Here is a 21524-nt window from a genome sequence, read left to right as displayed (position 1 = left end):
TACTGTCGTGCTTTATGGTTCTCAGTGTTAATAATAATAATCGTTGGCGCAACAATCCATGTTGGATCAGGGTCTTGAAGTGTGTTAGAGCACTTCATTCAAGACCGTAACGGTACACTAGGAGGCAATGTGGTCAGCATTGCGTTCGCCCGAGATTATTACCCTGATTTCACTCAGGTACTCATTCACAGCTGAGTCGACTGGTATCCGACGTCAAATCACGATACAAATTCCACTGTTACCAGTGAGTTTTGAACCGCGACCTTCCGTGCGACAGCCTTGCGTTCTAACCACTCAGCTATCCGGTTCTGAGTGTTGGTCGATTAAAAAGGATAATGAACAGCGTCTTGCGGCAACGAAGATGAAGATGTTGTGTTGGAATAGTCGCATGTAACGCCACGCCTTGACCACATCCGTGACGTGAAATCGTGAGATAATCCGTCCACGAAACGTGCATCGAGGAACTGCCATTGAATCATTAACGGTGTGGGATGTAGCGCTATCCTACTGGAAGCAAACATCTTTTAAACGGATTTTTCGTCTTCTCAGTTCTGGTTTCAAAAACATTTCAACCATATAGACTAACGACTGATTATAAGCTCACTAGCATGACTAGCTGACCGTCCTGGGCTGACTACTGCTTCTCTTACTCTTGCAACATTTTCTGAAGTAGTTACACTGTGCCTCGGGCCTGTATGCTTATGCATTATGTTACCTGTTGATCTGGTGTGTTTCACCCATTTGAGAATAGTGTTATGACTGGGAGCAACTTCCTGCCAACTGACATTGAGCTTTAAACGAAACAATCGCTGGGTAGTTATAATAGACAGTTTTAATGAAACTGTCATATACAAACAAACGACGTTGCAAGTTCCGCTGCTCCATTGCAACTGAATTGAAAGAAATGTCCCCACCAGGCTCATCTCTCACCATTACGCTCTCAGTACAATGCTGTCCAAAACCGTCCATCTCCCGTGTGTCACCCTGTATGTAATGCGATAAAAAAAGGCTCCTGAATTGAAAATTAACTTTCGTTCGTGGCTACAGTCAACTTTCAAATTGCAAAAATTGATAATTATGTCCAGTAATTTGAAATAATAATGTGTCTGGATAGCTGAGTGGTTAGAGCACAAGGCTGTCGTACGGAAGGTCGCGGTTCAAACCTCGCTGGTGGCAGTGGGATTTGTATCGTGATTTGACGTCGGATACCAGTTGACTCAGCTGTGAATGAGTACCTGAGTCAAATCAGGGTAATGATCTCGAGCGAGCGCAATGCTAACCACATTATCTCCTACAGTGTACGGTAGTGTACCGTTACGGTCTTGAATGAAGTGCTCTAACACACTTGAAGGCCCTGCTCCAATATGGATTGCTGTGTCAACGCTTATTATTATTATATTTGAAATAATTAAGAATTGCTTTTTCTTTTCGCTGGTAACATTTTTATTAACTTTGCAAATATAGATGGTTCGGGAGCCACTTTTTGCCTTCATCAGCGCTACAAGTCTTAGAAAGAAAAGGCAAGTGTCTATTATTTCAAATAATTTAATTACTAGAAACACCGCGAGATTACACTTAGATATGTCCAGTTGATATCCAGATACTTTGGACTTAAATTCAAATGTTATGTTATTTCCCAAATGGCAAAAAATTTATTATTTTTTTAATTTGTCCCATAAATTACTTCCTTAAATTTAAATGTCGCACTAGTATTATCCTTATAGCTCAGTGGTTAGAGCACTAGGCTTTCGCAGTTCATCCCACTGGTGGCAGTGAGGTTTGCATCGTGAGTCAACGTCGGAAACCAGGCGATCCAGTTTTGAGTGAGTACCTGAGTCAGATCAGGGTAATCTCGGGCGAGCGTATTGCTGAAAAAATTGCTTCCTACAAGGTACTGTAACCCTACAGTGTATCGTTTCGATCTTGAATGAAGTGCCCTAACAAACTTCAAGGCTCTGAACTGATTGGAATGTCGCACTAACGATTATTATTATTATTGTCATTAGGAAAGCGTCCAACTTTTGCTTTCCCCACTTGTTCAATAATATCACTGTTTACAATGACGGTTGATTCAGAGTGTTCTGCGCACGAAAGTAGTCTCATTGTCGTGGTTCCTTTCACCTGATCCGATTATGTGCAACTGTAGCTTTCTGTGTTCAAGGTAAACCACTGAGTTTTCCATAGGGGGAGACATCCTAGCCGGGAACCAGGCAGTCAATATCTCTTGTGCCTTTTCAAGAAATTGAGTCTCTAATTGGTATGAATCACGGTCTTGGGTCCGGTGCGCCGGTTAGTGAAGTTCTTATTTTGAAATCGTTGGAGAGCACATCATCAAACACCGAAGTAAATGGAAAAGAACCTAAAGGCCGATCGAAAGGGCGATAGTGTACTACGTTAGACAGCGATTTGAAAAATTCTCTCCTCCAGTGGATAAGCGCAGAGAGGTAGAAAAGCCGATTGAGGCGAGCCAACTTCACTACCAACGCTGAACGAGGGGAATTGTTAGTTCCAAAGGAATTACTCCACCGTTTTTTCATTTCCTGCTCAGTTAGATTTTTTGACCTTGAGCACTTCTTTTGACTTTATTTACTCATCCCTGCTTTGAATTTTGTTAATCGGTTCTAGCTACGGAAATCCACTGTTCATTACCACCTGATGTCTATTTTTCTTCCGGACTGCTGACTATCCTTAGGATCATTTGTTCGAAGGCATAGGGAAGGGTAAGTAAGCTTCTATGTCCAGTTGGAAATTAGCGAGTGTTTGGAATTGGAAATATAATAGATGAAGATGATACTCAGAAAACTTGGTTGTTCAGCCTCCTTCATGAGATAAGCTCTATATGGGTAATGTTAGCCTATTTAGATCCTCATTCATTTTTTTGCACCCTTTGTCGCCCAGGCTTACCATTGCTGATAATACCCAGATCTGTACCCTAGCTCCAACTACTAGTGTTCCTCAAGTTACTACTATTCCGAACTAGTGTTTTATCTATGTTTGAATAAAAAAGTCTTATGGTACGGGGATTATAGGTGAAATTGTCTGTTTTCTTAAGAAAGAGTAAGTCATCTTAATACACTCCACGAGGACCTCAAACGTGAATCATTGTTAAACAACATCGTTAAACGTAAGCAAAAAGCTAACCAAGTATGCTTTTTTTGTCTTCTATAATTCAGTTACATGCGCGACTTTTCACCTGGGTGCTTCCAAAGTTGTAAATATTATAGGTCTCCATTCCTATCGCCAACACCCTGCTACAGGATTTCACCGAAAAAGTTACATATATTTCGAGATACGAGTATCTTTAATGTAAGCTTAATTCGGGTCATACTTTTATTTGTCAAAATAACGGTTAAATTTTCTTTGCCTTTATGTTTAAGGATTTAAGTTATCTACTTATATCGGGGAAGTGATTTATATGATCTAACCTTTGAGAGTACATTTAGAGGAGCCAACCTTTGTTTATCATCCTATTGGAGTAATGGTTAGAGTTCGAACTTTTCACACTAAGAAGCTCGTGGTTGAAATCTCATTGGCGGCAGAAGGATTTTTACCATAGGCCGGATGTCGGGTATTAATCGACTCAGTTGTGAATGAGTGGCTTAGTCAAATTGAAGTAATAATCCTGGGCAAGTATAATACAGACCAAATTGCCTCCAAGAGTATTGCTGGCGGTGCTGAAACGGGGATTGCGGTGGAAAAGTGAAGTTAATGAAATTATTAAATTTAACTTATCTCTTGAATAGTCGCTCAGTATTTGCATTTATAGACCGCTTCCAAAGTAAACCGTATAGAAACCTTCTTAATAATTTTATGATAATCATAGATTGGATTGAGATGCGCAGCTGCGCTGACTAGAAACCGTAAATCATATAAGGCATTTAACCGGAAACAGAAGGATGTGGTTGCGGGCGTGGGATTCCTCCACCACCAAATGCGGCAATTTTCATGCTGCATGTTGGTCCTAAGCCTAGGTATAGGGGGAAAGTTTGAGGCAACGTACCTTGCACTATCCTCAGCAGAACAAAAATAAAGAGCTGAGATTACGGAAGGAGATAAACAAAGTATAATCGGAGTTATTCTAATATGCTAAATCCTACCTGACCTCTATTGGTGACGGGTCTCGCGACACGCCGATCAAGGAAATGCATTCGATATCGTTAAAAACAAAGTGATTTTGCTGAGTCATAACCCTTTTAGTTCGACGTGATACTAGCCAACGGAGATAATGTAAATATTTGTCAGACAATGGGTTTCGCTGAATTGTGTGTGTGGCTCCGCCTATAATGACTATAAGGCTCCAACCGAATCAGGTGTCTCCAAATACTTTGTGAGTATGGTTATATAATATCTTCAGGAAAGGTGGATGCCTTTTAGGGAGCCTTCGCCCTGGGGTTTTTCTTGAAGATTTTAGCAAATAACGGCGCTTTAGATTCCTAAAGGTGGGATTCTGTCGTACCACAAAGAAACGGGGGTGGTTAGCTTGGTTTGACTCTACGTAACCCATGTGACTTTGCTTTAGAAATAAATCTCAAGTCCATTACGGAATCATCAGATGTAGTAATATGTATGAAGGTAGGCACGGATATCACAGAGATGTCAACTAGGACCTGCTTTGGCCATGAGGGCTCACCATACTCATCGAAATGCAAAATTGTTTCTGAGCGAGGTGAACCATACTGCTCCTGAATGTTCAAATTTGTCGTGCATAGGGCGGGATTGGAAACTGTGTACAGAGTATAGTCATCGCCAACGAATACTATGGAACATACACGTACTTCAGAATTATCAAATGTAGTCCCTTAGGGAAGAGAAGGGCGATGACGATTTTATGGGTAGGGGTAGGTATCACCGATTTTATGGGTAAGAGTCTAAAATAAACTTTTCACCAAAGGAAGATGTAGATTTTGAACCTTTTCGCCCAACAAAAGAAACAAAAAAACAAGTCGGAATACCGGAAGCTCGTGCTTCGGGTATAAAGGTTTTGTGTTCATCTTATCTAAGAAATTTCAACGCACATTTTTCTACCCCTATACAGCTACAAAACTACGAGATATACGTACATATTACAGCCGTAGATGTTACGCTCACCCTAAACAAACAAACTGCCTATTTTCGAATACTGTGCACATATAGGCACGTATATAAATTGATCGTACCCATATTTCCGATTTACTTCTTATATCTATCTGAATTAGGCTCTACCCGCAAAGTTTATTAGCACGCATATACTATATACCTACATACACACATGTCTCGTTGGAATAATTGATATTTATATACAAATGATTAAAGAACTAAAACAAAATAATTTTTTTCCACCCAATTTATACGAACTTACTTCGTGTGGTATGGACGAATTGATATGTGATGATGACGTCATGCAGGTCGTAGAGTGCACGAAATTCACAAAAAATTGTAAAGTTTTACCCTCTATAACTTTGTTAATAATAGTAGGATTTTCTTCAAACTTCACCAAATTGTGCATTATGTTCTTCATTATATGCATGCCAAATTTTGTACTTCTGGGATGAACGTAAGGGGGGTGCCGGGTAAATTTCTAAAATGTGGAAATATACTATTATTAACTTTGTTTGTGCAGATATCGGAACCGGATATATTTTGAGGCCTAGATTTCGTAGAGATGCACTACTGGGATTTTTTTCAGATTTTTCGGTTGGATAGGTTCTGAGAACGAGACCTGTTACACTTTTTGGGGGTCATATTTTGAGCCCTCACTCCCCTATGTTTCACCCAATATCAAATATTGAACCAGTTTCGAAAAGTACTAATTGAGACCGTCCATTTGATACCCCACATGGCCACATTTTATGAAAAAAAATTTTGCACCCTCCTTTTACATGTATGGGGAGCCCCCCTGAAACTTAACGCAAAATGGCGTCAGTTGCTGCATGTAAAGGGAACGGCAGATCACATACTCCTACTAATTTTCGTGAGAATCGGTTCAGCCGTTTCCGAATAAATCGGGTGTGACAGACAGACAGACAGACAGACGGACAGACAGACATCGAATCGATTCTAATAAGGTTTAAACCTTAAAAATGAAAATAAAGGGAAAAGCAGACCATAAACCAAATTTAATAAGAATCTGTTTTACATAAAACTTTCAAGAAGCAAATGGCTATGACAAGTATAGGTCAAATTGTAAGAAAACCTCCCATTTTATGTTATCGATCATCTGACAAAGATCTTCAACTCCATGATTTGGCTACATGGTGAATGTGTGGAAAACGTCGCAGATAATTACGGTCACAAAAGCGGAAACAGATCTAATATAAGTAGCTTTATATCGCTTGATAAGTTTACTTCCTATCTTATCGAAAGTTTTTGAAGAATTGCTGGCGTCAAAGATTCTGTCACTCTCATTTAATTGCAAGATAATCCCGACCATTAATTTGATTTCCAGGAAAAGCGTGACGCACCAGGGCAAGGTCATCGTATCGTCCAATATTACTCAGCAACCTTATTCAATATTGTTCTACATTCAACAGTGTCGTATGACGAGTTATTGTTCATATGAGATTAGAAAATCTAAGCCGGTAGATCTGTAGAACAGCTTGCTTACAACAACTTACTTTAAAGATAGATCGTTACGAATAAAACATACAAGATAAACGTCGTAAGATAATCGTCCTACCCAGTAGGAACTTTGACCCTATGGTGACAAATAACCTGAAATAGACTCTGCTGGCTAACAAAAACCGTGACCGCACCTCGCTGTTATAGGTGCTATCGGTGTGATTTGGACCTTAGATAGGAGCGATTTCAAAATTGTAGTTTCAGATTAATCGGTATTACTAATGAAATGAATATCTGCATTATAATACTTATATTTAAAACTATCAACCATCTATTAATCATTTTTCTTCAGTTGCTTAGGCCCTTTTCCTTAATCTATTTATCCTCAGCCTACTATAAAATTCTGTTTGCACTTGGTACTTTTCTCTTGTTTCGCCATTGCTGGCATTGTGGTCAACTGGATGAACGGTTCAAGAATTAAGTGGACTCAACCTACGATTGTGATACTAGTAGTGATGTGTTCTTGATTAGAACGGTGAATCGAGTTTTATACATGATCACTCTGTGAAGCTGGCTGACAGCAGTTGATCGATGAGGAAAAAACTCTCTTGTGAGCTTAGATTATTGTTTATTTGGGTCTAGTACCGCATAAATATTTTTGGTATAGATAAATTACATTCATGTGTGCCGAACTAAGTTAGCAATTTATAGATGTATCGGATAATTTGGATAGGCGGATGAAGTGAGTTAAAACTGATGGTTCCCATGTTGACACCACAATGCGGGCCACATGAACCATCATTTAAATGGTCAGCCATCACGAAGTAATGACGATTTGTGATCTGGATTGCATTATACAGCACACGTGTCCCCAAAAAGATCTATTCACTTTAACACCATAGTAGAGTATAGATTCGGTGGCAATAAATAGCGACAGACTTTCGAGCAGCTATCGCACCTTTAGCCACTATGCGGCTTAAGTAGTCAGACAAGTTGGATCTTGGGTTACAGGTTTACAACAGGAGTACAACCCCACCCGCTTGTTCAAATGGAAAGCCTCGTTCCGAAATATAGTTGCCCTTCAAAGGAAATAAATGGCTTTCAAACACAAAATGTGGGTGCAATTGAAATTGGAACTTGCATTCAGACTAGCTTGCTCAATCATTTAAAAAAATTGCTTGCTCTTTAACAACGGCATCATTCCCAGAATGCTTGCTTTCTCCAATTGAAGCGAAAACTCCAACGTTATAAGGTTGATATTCTAGTGGGGGTTTCTTCTGACGACTACCGTAAGACGTGCTCACTTCACCTGGGAGCCGGAATTTCATAGAATTCTGACTGCAGGATCCCGGCCCAGGTTAAAGAGCATCATCATTGTACAGTGCTATGCACCAACGGAGATTTCCGATTTAGTGAAGAAGGATACTTTCTTCGAGCAATAATACGCAGTTCTTGAGAAGCTCCCTAAAGGTAACATTGTGATCGTGATGGGTGATCTGAATGCCAAAGTGGACTCTGACAACATTTTGCTCGGGCCTGTGATGGGGACATACGGTTTGGGCGACCGTAACGATTATGGTGGAAGGTTGGTCAATTGCTGCAGCTTGCACTGCTCGTTGACATTGATCTCGAAAGGGATCCCAATGCCTCCGCTTCGATCGCATGCTGCGTCTGTCACTTCTCATAGGTTTTGAGAGTTATGACCCTCCAATTTCAACATCGACCGTTCATATCATCCAGCTGTCGCTCGACAGTAGGACGGCTATATTACTGATCGGACGACAGATACACTGAATAATCCGGCTAAATATGGATGAGCATTGGATCGCCGTTAAAAATTGATGCTATGCAAATCGTCGCCACGTCCCTTACCGGCATCACAAGACTGCCGAATCATGGAAGCGGATCGAGAAACATAAGGGATTGAACGCTCTATTGATCACCATGAGTGATAGCGAGCGTAACGGGCTCGAACTCCTATATCGTGCGAAGTCTCGGGAAGTTCAACGCACGCCATGAGAGAGTGGAATTTGTTATTGCGATGATCAATGGAGTGGAATCTGTTGTTCTTTTCAGAATTGTATGTCGCATCACGAAAAAACTTGCATGTGGTCGCAGAAATTTCAATGGTCCTGTTACGTTAACGGTCGACTCCTCATTGATGATGGCGAGCAATTGAAAAGATGGAAGGAACACTTCACCACGGTTCCCAATCGTATCACATCCGGTGAAGTTCCTTTCTTTGTGGGTGAAATGGCTAGTCATCATAAAATGCGGATACGAACTTATCCCTCAAATAGAAGAGAAGTTATCTTGGTCATCAATACACTCAAACAGGGTAAAGTCGGTGCAGTTACTGCAGATTTGCTACTTTCATTCGTACGACAATGCTGAGAATCCGTAATGTTGCCCAGTGAGTGGAAAAAGGAAAAGATCATTGAGATGCCAAAAAAGGAATTCCCCGAGTGTAAAAATTGAAGGGGTGCGTGCTCCCTGCTGTCGTAGAGATAACAGCTAAAATAATCCTGTACCGCATCAAGAAACACCTCAAAAATTTCATCGGCAGAGAGTGCGCTGGTTTCCGCTCCAAATCCTCCTAAATTGAACACATTAACACTATACGGATCATTTTGGAACAGTATGCGGAGTTTAGATCTCCGATTCACCTGCAAGAAGCCTTTCGCTAGCGTGAACAGGGATGAATTTGGCGTACTCTACGCAGCAGGAGCATTCAGGAGAAATTAAGCAAATTGTCACGTGCTGCACGGCGTTGAAATCTCAGCTGAATTTATGGTTCAAAGTGTCATCTTGTCACCGATATTATTTCACCCCGTTATTGGTGACGTTCCTCATGCTGCCTTGTCTGGAGGACGTAGAGGAGTTTAATTTACCATAACATCTTTCCTCAAACATGCCGAATACGCTACATCTTGGTCAAACGGCTCTGCATCAGGAAAGAGAAGTAAGTAGAGTTAAACTGAAGATAAACACCAACAAAAGAGCACCTACGGCGTTGATAAATTTGTATATCCACGAAGCGTGGTGATGCATTAACAATGCTAGATCCGCCTTCGCTGCCTTGCCTAAAATCTGAAAACGCAATTATCTCAATACTAAGATCAAGTTGAAACTGTTCTGTGCTAACGTTCTTTTTGTGATGCTTTATGGGAGTAATACATAGAAAAGGGCATCCACTGTCACTCGAAAGCTCTAAGCCTTCATGGGCACCTGTCTGCGCCTTATTTTAGGGGTATGTTGTCCTGATTCTACTTAAAACGAAGAACCTGGTCTGCACACAGGCCTGTCACCCGTACTCGATGTGATTCGAAGGCGGTAGTGGCAATGGATAAGTGACACATTAGGAGGTGCGTCAATTCCATTGTCGGCAACGTTGTGCAGTGCCCTGCCTGAGCGCTATTCCCGACTAAGGAATGGGTGGTAACCATATATACACGAAAGTACATAACTGGGAAATCGGGTTCAAAATGACATTTTAGGGATTATATTGGGGGAAATTTAGATTTTGGTGATGATCGAGATAGTTGCGTGTCAGAATCTCGATCTCGTTGCCTTGGGATCGAATCCCGGTCGTCTTGCATAGTTATGTTCGTATTCGTGCTGTCCAGCTATTGTAGGCTTATCATCTGTACAGTATTAACTATGATGATAATGAAACTGTAGCGCAGTTATATACTCCACAAAAGGAGTCAACAGGAGGAATACAAATGACAATCAAGAGAAAATGAAACTACCAAGATAAGATTTTTAAAATTATAGTTCAGGGAATTATAGATATCAAAGTCGTATCTTTCATTTCTACCCAATGATATTTAACACATCTATATTTGTATATAAATCTATTGATATCAAATATAGTAATAAGACTGAGGCTTTTATGGATACCCATAAAATATTGTACATATCCTGGAATTCACATCTTAAGGGAGTCATTTTACTTAAGCAAATGAACAGAAAACAAGAGAGTCAGGAGTTGTGAGGACCATTATGTCCAATAATTTACGTTAGGGACCAGATTTATAGATTTCAACAAAGGAATGTAAGTAAATGTTAAACGCATGAAGACAGGTTGCTCAACATATTTGGGTATATCAAATTGAAATTTGAGAAAATGTATTATGTGAGTGAAAGCAGTGGGTCTTTTGCCGACCTTTACATTACACCCTCGGGGATATCCAATGTAATGTTAGGTTGCCTTGTAAAATCGACTTTGGCTCGCTGAGAATGTAGGATTAGATGTCCTTCTTTGAATATGTGTACTTTTCGTTTTAGCTTCTTTGAAGTGGAATTCAGCATATTTGAGAATGATTTACGTCTACGTAGTTGTCGAAAAGGAAAGAATCTGCGGTGGCTAGATCCCAGTGTCATCTTGTCTTCTTTGAAAATGAATTGGGTGTGGGAGGAAATTCATCCATGCACGACGGGTAGCTAATAAATATCAATTACAGGTCATTTTCAGAGCAGGATACGAATTCAGGTTTCCAATAATATCGAATTATCTAATTAAAGTGATCCTATTTCTAGTCTACAGATATAAAGGAGGTTAGCATAAAAGCCAAATTTATCTCATGCATGACCTGCTTTTTTTCTTAGGATAATATCATACATAATGCCAACTAGGAGTTTCTTATGAAAAACTGTGTTTATGTAATTAGGGTCTTATTTCTGCTCTCATGTCGAACAACAACGGTCTTTTCGAAGCAAAACAACTACTTAATTATGTAAAAATTGAGCTTGAAATAGAGATATTACCCGTTGTAAAACCGAAGACTTGATAAATGTTTTCAGTCCAGTCTTTCGAATTGGACAATCGATTTTCACAAAACTCATTACATGAAAACTACATTAATTTCCCATTTACAATTCTGTCTCAAAATTAATGATATTTATCAAATATCTGACAGATACTCTTGTACACGGTAAATTAAGGGGTCATTATTAAATGTAATTTGATCGGGTGGTCTTAATTGAAATAATGCTTTCTACGGTACTGAAACAAATTCCGCACATTTCTTGTAATGGATACTACAAAAAACATGATTTTATAAAATTGAGTCATGTTTTATTCATTAGAATTAAGAGAGATATTATCATTAATGCAATTTGACGTTTATTGCTCTGTTGAGGCTAATAAGGTTGTAATCAAAATGGACATAAATGTTTTATTGCCAGGAAAATAAAAGCTCTCACTTTGATACGTGCCCATAATGTTCAGAAATCTTTCAAGTAGCTGAATTTAAAAAAGTCCTAGGAGTGCCTTTGTTTGAATGGGCTAATGAGTCATTGTAACCATTTGCGTACATGTATGATACGTAAATGTAAACCAAAAAGGATTAAAGGTTAACTCCACTTGTTGCGCAAAAAATTGGTCTTTTTTACGAATTTTTTCTTTAAGAAAACTTCGAAAGTTTTTTGAACGTTCATTATATTATCTGTAATAATTTAATTTTTTTATTGAAAAAAAAAGAAATGCAAAAATGCAATTCAAATAAAAATCAATTATTTTTCAAAGTTGTAAGTGGGGTTAACTCCTTAACTTCTCAGACTAGAGATACAAAATTCTCATAAGAAGCTAATCTCTCTTGGTTACAGTAATTTTTCCCTTGACTTCCGTGTGAGGAAAGAAGGTGGTGTGGTTATGCATGCCATTTTTCTTTCGTCTGTTTCAGTATTTTGCCTATGTTGTTCTGAGATGAGGGTTTCCCGCTTTCGAAAAATCGCACTCTCTATCTTTTTCCCCCAACGAAAGGAAAGGAAAGGAAACGTACATTTTTGCCACCTTACTCACGGAGATACTTGTAGAAAAAGGTACTTTACACTATCTTGAATCAAACCAAATATGGTGCACGAGAAAGCTAGTTTTTTTACTTGCAAGGCTTCGGAAACCAAGTTTTTGAGAGTGGGCAAGCGGGTACCCGCCGTCGATATCCAGCGAACGCAGTACCTCATTAGTGGGAACTTGGCTACTTCCACATCTAAGAGATCTTAGTGGTGTGGAAATGAGATCTACACCGGATCCTTTTCGCAAAAGCTCAAAACTTGGGAGGTCACCACTGAGGACAACATTGCTCCTAGGAATGTTCACCAAAATATCCGGGCTCTGATACGTGATATTAATTTTTTCTATATTAGGGTGGTGGAGAAGAAAAGCGTCATATGGCAAAGTAACGCGGGACACGCAGGTGTCACCTCCTCAACGTAAGGTAGGTGGGAACGCGGGCAAACGGAGTAGCGATAGGATAAGTGAATCCCTTGGTGTCCAACAAGCGGCCAAGAAGAAAGAAGCCTCTTCGTCGAAGAAAGCTGAGTCAGCGAAAGTTCCAGGTAGTTCTTCGATTACGCCCCCAACTTTATTAAAAGGGGAAGAACCTATAGCTTGTAAACCCAAACAATGGACAAAGGTGGGCGGCAAAAAGCGGCAGAAGGAGAAAAAAACGATTCGTCCGGAAATAATCATTAAGTCCAAAATTCTACGCCGATATCCTTTGGAAAGCCAATGCAGATAGTAATCGAGTGCAAAGACCTAGACGAGGTCGCATCACGAGAGGATATCTGTGCTGCGCTAAGGGAACAATTCAACCTTAACGGAATAGAAGAAAGTGCGATCAAAAGGATGAAGAAGGCGTATGGAGGTACACAGACCCCTATTATTAACTTAACGGTGGAATCAGGGATTAAACAGATTATTGCGGGCAAGGCGAGAATAGGTTGTGTCGTGTGCCAACTTAGGGAGTAAGTATCTCTCGAGAGATGCTTCAGATGACTCGATTTCGGTCACTTTGCTGTACTAGTGAGCATGATAGGATGAGAAGGTACAGGAAGTGTGGAGAAGAGGGCCACATTATCAAAGACTGCAAGGGAGATCCACGATGTATGTTGTGCAAACCGAAAAAAGGAAGGGGACGACCGGCACGTTGCAGGTGGTGGCAGATGCCCGGCATATAGGAAGGAGCGGAATCGTAGGGCTACATGAGATTAATACAAATAAACGCAAATCATTCGAGAGTCGAATGTCAACCTGGCGGTGATATGTGAACCTTACCGAAATTATTTTAGTGCTACGTGGGAGAAAGATTTATCGCGACACGCGGTAATATCGTCATGTGGACGGTAAGCCATTCAAGAAACAATCGCATTTCCAGGAGCCGGCTTTGTAAGGCCAAAAGTCAATGACGTTCATATCTACAGGTGTTATGCTCCTCCTAGTGCAACATCAGCGCAATATGAGGAGATGCTTGATGGCTTGGTGTTGGACGCTAGAGACCATAGCCCCAAAATCATTGCCGGCGATTTTAATGCGTGGGCCTTAGACTGGGAAAGTCGAGTGACGAACACCAGGGTAAAATTCAGCTTGCTACCTTCGCGGAGCTGGACATCTTACTAGCCAATGTTGGATGCATGTCCACCTTCCGAGGGAGAGGGCTAGGCTAAATTGTCTATCAGACTTACCTCAGTACCTCGTTGGCGAGAGGGATACCACCAGGTCACTTTTCTCGACATCAGAAACGGGGGAGGCGGCAGTCCAGTGAGCAACAAAAGCGGAAAAACCAGGAAAGCTGGGTGGTACACTGCAGAGGAAGAGACATGCCTAGCGGCTTTAGAAGGACTTTACCACCCGAAGGGAATGGCGCTGGAAAAAGTTCGAAGTTATGTAGGGAATGAACGAGGGAGGTTAAACGACGCCCTCAATTTAGTTATCGGATCCCTTAATTTCATGGAATAGATGCTGAGGTACGCAACAAATTGGAGTGGATAAACGCAAGAGTTACTGCGATTTAGGAAAAGCTGCGTCTTTTCAAGATTTCTACCTCCACCCATGAGAAAAAAGAAAAAAAATCTATGTTAAGGAATCAAGTGAAAACAGGGGAATCTTCTCGAGGAACTGCATTCCGCGGAGGTTACGGCGAGAAGCAGGAGTCGTGCAGTGGGTGGTTCACGTGTTCGCTGTGCGACCACAGTGGTACACGTCTAATTCTTTCTACTTCTTGTCAATATTGCGTAGTGAACAGGTTTCTACATAGTATTTCGCATTGAGAGAACATGTGTGAGATAGGAGTATACGTAGTCGATTGCAAATAATAAACACATTATCACAAGAATATCAACAATATTATTTATGCTTTTTGTAGGTATGTACAAGGTATTACATTATCAAGGCTTTAACCAAAGGTGGAGCTGAATATGGCGCGTTACTCGTGGCGCACGCATAAAGGAACAACTAGCGTTTCTCGTAAAGTTATTAGTACATATATGGTTGTCATTCACCCTTTGGAGAGGTATAGTGTGTCAACCACACCAATGTGCGATTGCCTGAAAGGCCCTTCAGCACCCCCACGACTTCTCGAGATGTTCGCACTCCTTCTCTACCGTCCTGTGCCAAGTCTCCCACAGATGAGGAGAGCGCGACGACTCGTTAGAATGAGAACCTTGATTTTGTTGGTGGTTCAAATCCAGAGCCGTTTGGCCAAGGTTAGGGAGCAAACAGGTGTCATCAGCATAGTGGAGGTGTTTGAGGAAAAATTAAATTCACCCACGTCCTCCGAACAAGGCAGCTGGAAGAGTGTCACCGATAACAAAAAGAAATAATATCGGTGACAGGAGCAGCGTCCTTAGAGTCCTTCAGGATGAAATTTAGATGATCACTATTAACATGAGAGCAAGGTTCGAGAAAAGGTGCCCTCTGTGTTTTCGATTTGGCAAAGCGAGGGTGAAAACTAAGGATACTCTCAATCGAGCTTTGAGGAATAAGTCAACTCAGGACTAGATTCGTTACAAAGAGGCTCAGAAAACTCTTAGGAGGAGAAGAAAAGATGTCGATATTCTTCTGAAGAAAGGTAAACCCGATTGAGACTATACTGAAATTAAAACGAGAGGGAGGAGATACACTAAAAGTGGTTAGGAAACAGCAGTTTAAAGTGCATTCCGCGGGTCGTATCCTAAACTCGTAACTCGCAGCTTACAAAGCTTACAAAGACTGTTCCGCTCGAAACGTCTCACCATAGGGTCAAAGCTCTTACTGTACAAGACTATGATCTTGCCAGTCCTCATGTATTCCTCGGAAACTTGGGTTCTTAGCAAGAAAAATTGTTTGGCCGCGTTCGAGAGAAGAATCCTCCGAAGAATTTTTGGCCCCCTACATGAGGATGGACGATTCCGTAGCCTACACAATGACGAAATCTATGAGCGATACCATGACCGTCCGGTTGTGGATAAAATCCGGCTCAATAGGTTACGGTGGGCGGGTCACTTAATCCGTATGGATGAAGATGATCCCACCCGGAAAGTCTATAAAGGCAATATCTATGGTAGGAAAAGAAGACGAGGCAGACCCTGCCTAAGATGGAGCGATGGCGTGGGCCAGGACGCCAGACAGCTTTTAGGGATATCGAATTGGTGGACCTCGGCGCAAAACCGGGATGTCTGGAGTTCCTTATTAAGGCAGGCCTAGACCGGATACCGGTTGTTGCGCCGTTGATGATGATGATGATGATGAAGTGTCGTTTGACCAGGTTGAGGCATTTTGGTAGTACAATAAATGGTCTTCCCAGTCTCGCTATGGCGGAGGTGTTTGTGCAAATATTAGCGCTTAATTCAATTTTTGTAACTTTAAAACACAGTATGTGATCGCATGAATGTAATTCTGCAAGTGTTGGTGGTGCCAAGAGGACTGATGATGAATTCCAGGGAAATCGTGGTTGTTTAGAATGTTAGGTGATTCGCAACCCATTTAGTTCAAATAGTCAAATATCCAGGACTCTATTGCAAAAAAGATAAGTAAATACCACATTTAAAGGAGCGCACATGACAAATTACCTCTGGGAACGGCACGACATGATACGACAGATTGGCTAACGTCCACTGGGAACGACACGACCGGTTGTTATTATTATTAATTTATATCTGGCTTAGGCAAATGTCTCCGCCTGCCTCCTGGCAGCAGATACACAAATGTCTGCGCCTGTTTCGGACGTCAGACAGACAAACGCCTGTGCAGACAAATGTCTGTAATGGATAAATATCTGTTTTAGACAAAGCTCTGTGCCAGATAAATATCTGTGCTTGTGCTAGGCAAATGTCTGTGTCTATCCCGCACATCAGACAGCAATCAGGCAGACAAATGTCTGTGCTTGCTTCAGCCAAATGTATGCGGCAACTAAATGACAATGTCGATTTCTGTATTAGACAAATGCCTGTGTCTGCCTCACACATTAGACAGACAGCTCTAGAGAACAAATCTAAAATGGAGTGTTCACTGTGTATGATGATATTTCGAAGTGTATATCCAAAATGATGGAAAATGATGCTTTTTTAAGAATAATGTTTTGATTGATGAACCGGAATGATCAATGAACCTGACTATAGGCGGAAGGGGCAGGGTGGTTTAAAACCCTTGAAAACCAATGGGTGGATTCACATTGTCTCAATAGCTGAATTGACTGGGCTGGAATCCACAGAGAGAACCAAGGAAGTGGAAAGGTTTCCCTGCATGGACATGAGCTTCTGTCCGTGGTTGTGGTCGATTTTTGTTTCTAGGGCAACTTCTGCCTCCAATTTCGGAAAAGGCCCATGAGAGAAAGGACTAGACATGGGCTAACGCGACATATGCTGACTTTGCTGGGAGTTTGACTGAAGAAGAAAGATTTCATCTGAGCGAATATTAGCTCCATTGTCAGAGTTCTCATTAGTCTTTCCCCCATGGTCGAAGTTGCAGGCATTTTATCATATTTTTGATCATCCAATGATTCTGTAGATTCTAGTGGTCGATTAGGGGTCTGTTCCTATAGATCCAAAATACTCATAATCGATTCTAAAGTTGTTCTTTAAGAAAAGTTTTGAACTATACTTAGTTGTCCTCTTATACAGCTTTATGGTGCTTTCAATTCCATTCATTAGTGTTTTCAACTAGAGACTATCATGCGTCAAGTGGACCTTCCATGAGCCATATGGTATGGTGGAATGGTAACTTCTGAGCCATTACGTGAGGTCATTTTTCAGCAATATCTCCACTAAAAGATTTAATCTGTACATAATATGGGCTTTCACAAATGAAATGGCCGGAATATTGGGCGATGCATACCCAGATGCGGTTTCTGACACTTTTCTGTAAATGAGCCTCCATAACATACCGTCCGTGCTTGGGTAAAATCAGTCTTATGAAAACTCAGTTTCCCATCGTTGTCATGGGATATGCTCCTGTATTAGAGTATATTGTTGAATGAGAGTATTTCGTATAGTGGGCACGAAGGCAGTTTCAGTTTTCCGTCGCACTCGTTTCCGCTAAATGATCCTTTCTTCTTCATGCAATGTCAAGTGAACGAATATTTTTGAGTGAGCGAATATTGTGGATGGGGACTATGTTGCAGAATGAGGGAGAAAAATTAAATAATATAAGAATAATAGATAAAAATTAACAGAAATCAGAAAAGCTTCAAAGGTATTAGCTTATTCTATCTCAATTTTTTATTTGACTAGCAAGAATCGGCTCCTCTTCATCTCCAAGTGCAACTGTGTGAACAAGATAACCTTTAGAATGTCTCTGAATATCAGTAAGTAGGGGAGCTATATAACCCGCAAAACGATGGACAGACCAGGCAATATCCTAAATTTCGACAAAAAATTTGAGACACGAATGAACTATGCAATAGACTAAAAGTCCGGAAAAGACCTACTGGTTAAACCAGCAATCAATATTTTGGTGTTCTGATAGGTCTTTATGGCAGAGGAACCAGATGCAGAAGTGTTTGGTCCGAGGAAAAAATACTTTAAAAAATGGGTGGGCATAGCAGAATATTTTAGGCGGACCATTTTGAATAACCTGGCTTCGGGCCCATGTTGGGATAGAGAGCAATAATGTAATCGAAGAGTTAGCAAAGAATAGAAAAGAAACTCTCCTTTGGAATTCGGAATGATTTCGAGGTCATGACGATCGGGAAAGAGGAGAAAGAGTCATGGGAGCTATATACATTAGGTGAATAATGCGAGTGCAAAACCATTTATACATTGTTAATCACAATCACAACCAGGCTAGACTTCCATCAAGCGAAATTAGGCATATTATTTTAAGATTTTGTGAGGTAGGACGCAGTTTGGATGACGTGACGTTCCCAAATCCATAATCTATTGCCGGGCTCTTGGCCCTGTTGCCATCTATGGTTCTGAGTGTTGGTCTACTACCATTGGCAGTGAACGTCACTTTGCGAGATTCGAAATGAAGATGTTGCCTTGAATCAGCAGGGTAACGCGATATTACCACATCCGGAATGAGGACTTTTGTGGTGGATATGGGGAAATTGTCTTCAACAGAAAAGTCATAATTTGCGCTGTCGAAATCTCATTAGCCAAAATGAGGCTGAATAACGAAGTCGACGAAAGGAGACCAAAAGCTCGACCAGAAGAGCGATGGCGTTATAACATACGCTAGGTGCTGATTTGAGAGTCTATCGTATTCTTCCGAACCTGATTAAGACGGGCCGGAAACAGAACATCATTGCCGTGAGGGATAAATGATGAGGATATCAATTCTACTGATCCGGATAATTTGCTATGACGTTTGCTGGCAACAGTAACCCTTTTCACAAACTGCTTCATGAAGAAAATCTAAAATTGATTTCATTCACTTTATTGAGATGTTTTCTCATGTGTTTGCGAACGGGAGGGGGAGGCGGTTATAGGAAATTACTTTTGACAGAAAATAAATAAAGCCATTTAACATAGACTGACAACATCCCAAACGGTCATCATTCTATTCAAATGTTCTCCCAATTTAATTAGCTTGATTCAATACGGACTTGATGGACTGAATCACTCAGCAGGTTCAGGCAATTTTCAACTATCAGCCACTTTCAATCAACAATTATCGGTAAATTGTTTAAAAGTTTCGTTACACTCGATAAAACCAGGAATTGACACTAAGTTGATTAAAATCAGGACAAAACGCACAAACATATTGCCTGTCTGCCGATATGGGGAAACGCTTGAAAGTCATACGTTTCACGTTGAGAAAGGCAAAGGTTGTATTTAGTGAGTTGTGTGTGAAGCTTGGTTAAGTGAATGAAATGTATACATTGAAAGTAAACATAAATATCCCCTTTGAGCAGAATATTGCTTAATTTAATATCGTCCTCCATGTAGGATGCTATGGACAAGGACACATCGCTGTTAGTTGTTGTTTCTGAGTTGTATGGATTGGGAGTTCTTGCGATGCTTACAGTGATGACCGCACTGTGAGCGGGTCGAATTGATATCAGGCGACTTACCTCTTTCTTTTTTCGATGTCCGTTCCCGAGGTCTGTTTTCCCGCCTATATACAAGCTGAGCCTTTCACCAGTCGGCACCCGCCTTTCAAATAAGCTGGTCCCTGCTGGCCTTGATTTTGTGATGGGGTTGACACCGTCACTTGATTTATTGTTACAATGAATATCCAACCCCTGTACCGATATTCCTACCGTCTGTGTATCCCAACCTTCCACACCACCTCCAGTGTTTGCTTTATCATCCGATATCAGTTGGTTGATTCGCAGAGCGTCCGGATCTAAGGTTCGAATCAATTCGGCGATATCAGGCCGAATGGGGATAGGTGTACCGCTTGCACTTCCATATGTTCGCATTTGTCGAGGTCTACGCAGGGGCGGGACTGAATCGTTCATTTCGTCCGCAAAGTCCTTATCAGATCTCGAAATTGAGACGCGCTTCCTGAGCAAGACCTCCTCGCTGCTATCATAGTCATCGTCACGAATTTCAATATTTTTCTCCTTTTCACCTCCCACAGTTTTGGTATTGCAGACATTATAAATTATCGGAATATTTCCATAGGGTGTGGGTGGGATGATAGTCGTCCCTCTTGTGGCATTATTGATTGCTTTATCACTTCTACTTGCCTTATCGCCTGTATCACCTGTTGCTGTCACGCCTGATAAGAGCTTTGTATCGTCGCTATCAGCGCTGTCGTTGCGTCTGTTTGTCGATTGTGAGAAAACAATGTTATCGAGAATATCCGCTTTCGTATGAGGGCCCGTAGCCTCGGTCGCACTTCCCTCTATCATTCGCGCTTCGAGCTGTTTTTTTAGGTCGATCAGGGACGATTCACTTTTACTATTATTTTTCGAGATTGAATTCTTCCTATCAGTTATTATATTATTCGTGCCACGATTCCTCTTGTAGCCGCGCTTTTTAGTGCTCGGCGATGAGGCATCAACTGTGGATGTATTATTTATGGACACCTTTGAGGTGTGACGAAAGAACATTGCAAATTTTCCCATGCAACCAATTGACGCCGACTCGTCGCGATCGTCCTCCATTTTACGACGCACCCAAACGAGCGCACATAGATAGACTGTACCGGCACTTGTTGACTTGATCGAAATTCCTTTCCACTAATGCACTGTTAATTAATCTCTACCGGCACTTCGAAACTCGACTAATATTAGACCAACTCCATGGACCACTTTATCTATTCAATCTCGCACGATATCGGCTAGGACACCAATTTCGCTTTCACTCCCCTCTGGACATTAATCGGTTGTAACTGGAAAGGACTCGGATTATATTCGCTCCGACAACAGCATAAATTTGGGTGCCATTTGAAACCAAGACTTGGGTATCTTTCCTAATTTTTATAGATAATCGATTCTCATGCTTGAAAATATCTTGCGGAGGCGATTTATGGGGAAATCAGTCTCTGGGCCGTTGGGCTAACCAACCCCTTTTACGCAGTTTTTGGCTCTGGAATTAGACACCGAATAAAGCTGTTCGCTACCTTTTCACGACGGCACTCAGTCCACGGTCAGACACGAAAACTGAAGTTTCATATAAAATATATGTCCCCGGTCTTTTTAATACAATTTAAAAAAAGTGAAGCAATGATAAGAAAAGTGTTTGCTATCTAAAGACTTCCACTCAATAAAAATTGATTAGATGCCACTACCTACTTCTCACTGAACCGTGTGGCGGGAGGAGTGAGAAGTGCTAAT

The 21524-nt window shown here is 41.1% G+C and overlaps 1 protein-coding gene across 7 annotated transcripts in view; it reads right to left on the bottom strand.

Annotated features, from left to right (window-relative positions):
* Positions 1-21524, bottom strand: part of LOC119652275 (high affinity cAMP-specific and IBMX-insensitive 3',5'-cyclic phosphodiesterase 8) — a 485640-nt gene that overhangs the window by 42962 nt on the left and 421154 nt on the right. For 3 of the 7 annotated variants that reach the window (XM_038056269.1, XM_038056284.1, XM_038056292.1), the window contains exon 1: positions 19812-21355. The exons of 3 other annotated variants lie outside the window; for them this stretch is intronic. In XM_038056269.1, coding sequence (XP_037912197.1) covers positions 19812-20852 — 1041 coding nt within the window. In that variant the 5' untranslated portion in view covers positions 20853-21355. Of the gene's footprint in view, positions 1-19811; positions 21356-21524 lie in introns of those variants that run through there. One more of the 7 variants, XM_038056277.1, reaches the window with a different exon arrangement.

Source organism: Hermetia illucens, chromosome 1 (genome assembly GCF_905115235.1).
Source record: "Hermetia illucens chromosome 1, iHerIll2.2.curated.20191125, whole genome shotgun sequence".
Taxonomy (NCBI): Eukaryota; Metazoa; Arthropoda; class Insecta; order Diptera; family Stratiomyidae; genus Hermetia; species Hermetia illucens.
This window is presented reverse-complemented; position numbering and strand designations above follow the sequence as displayed.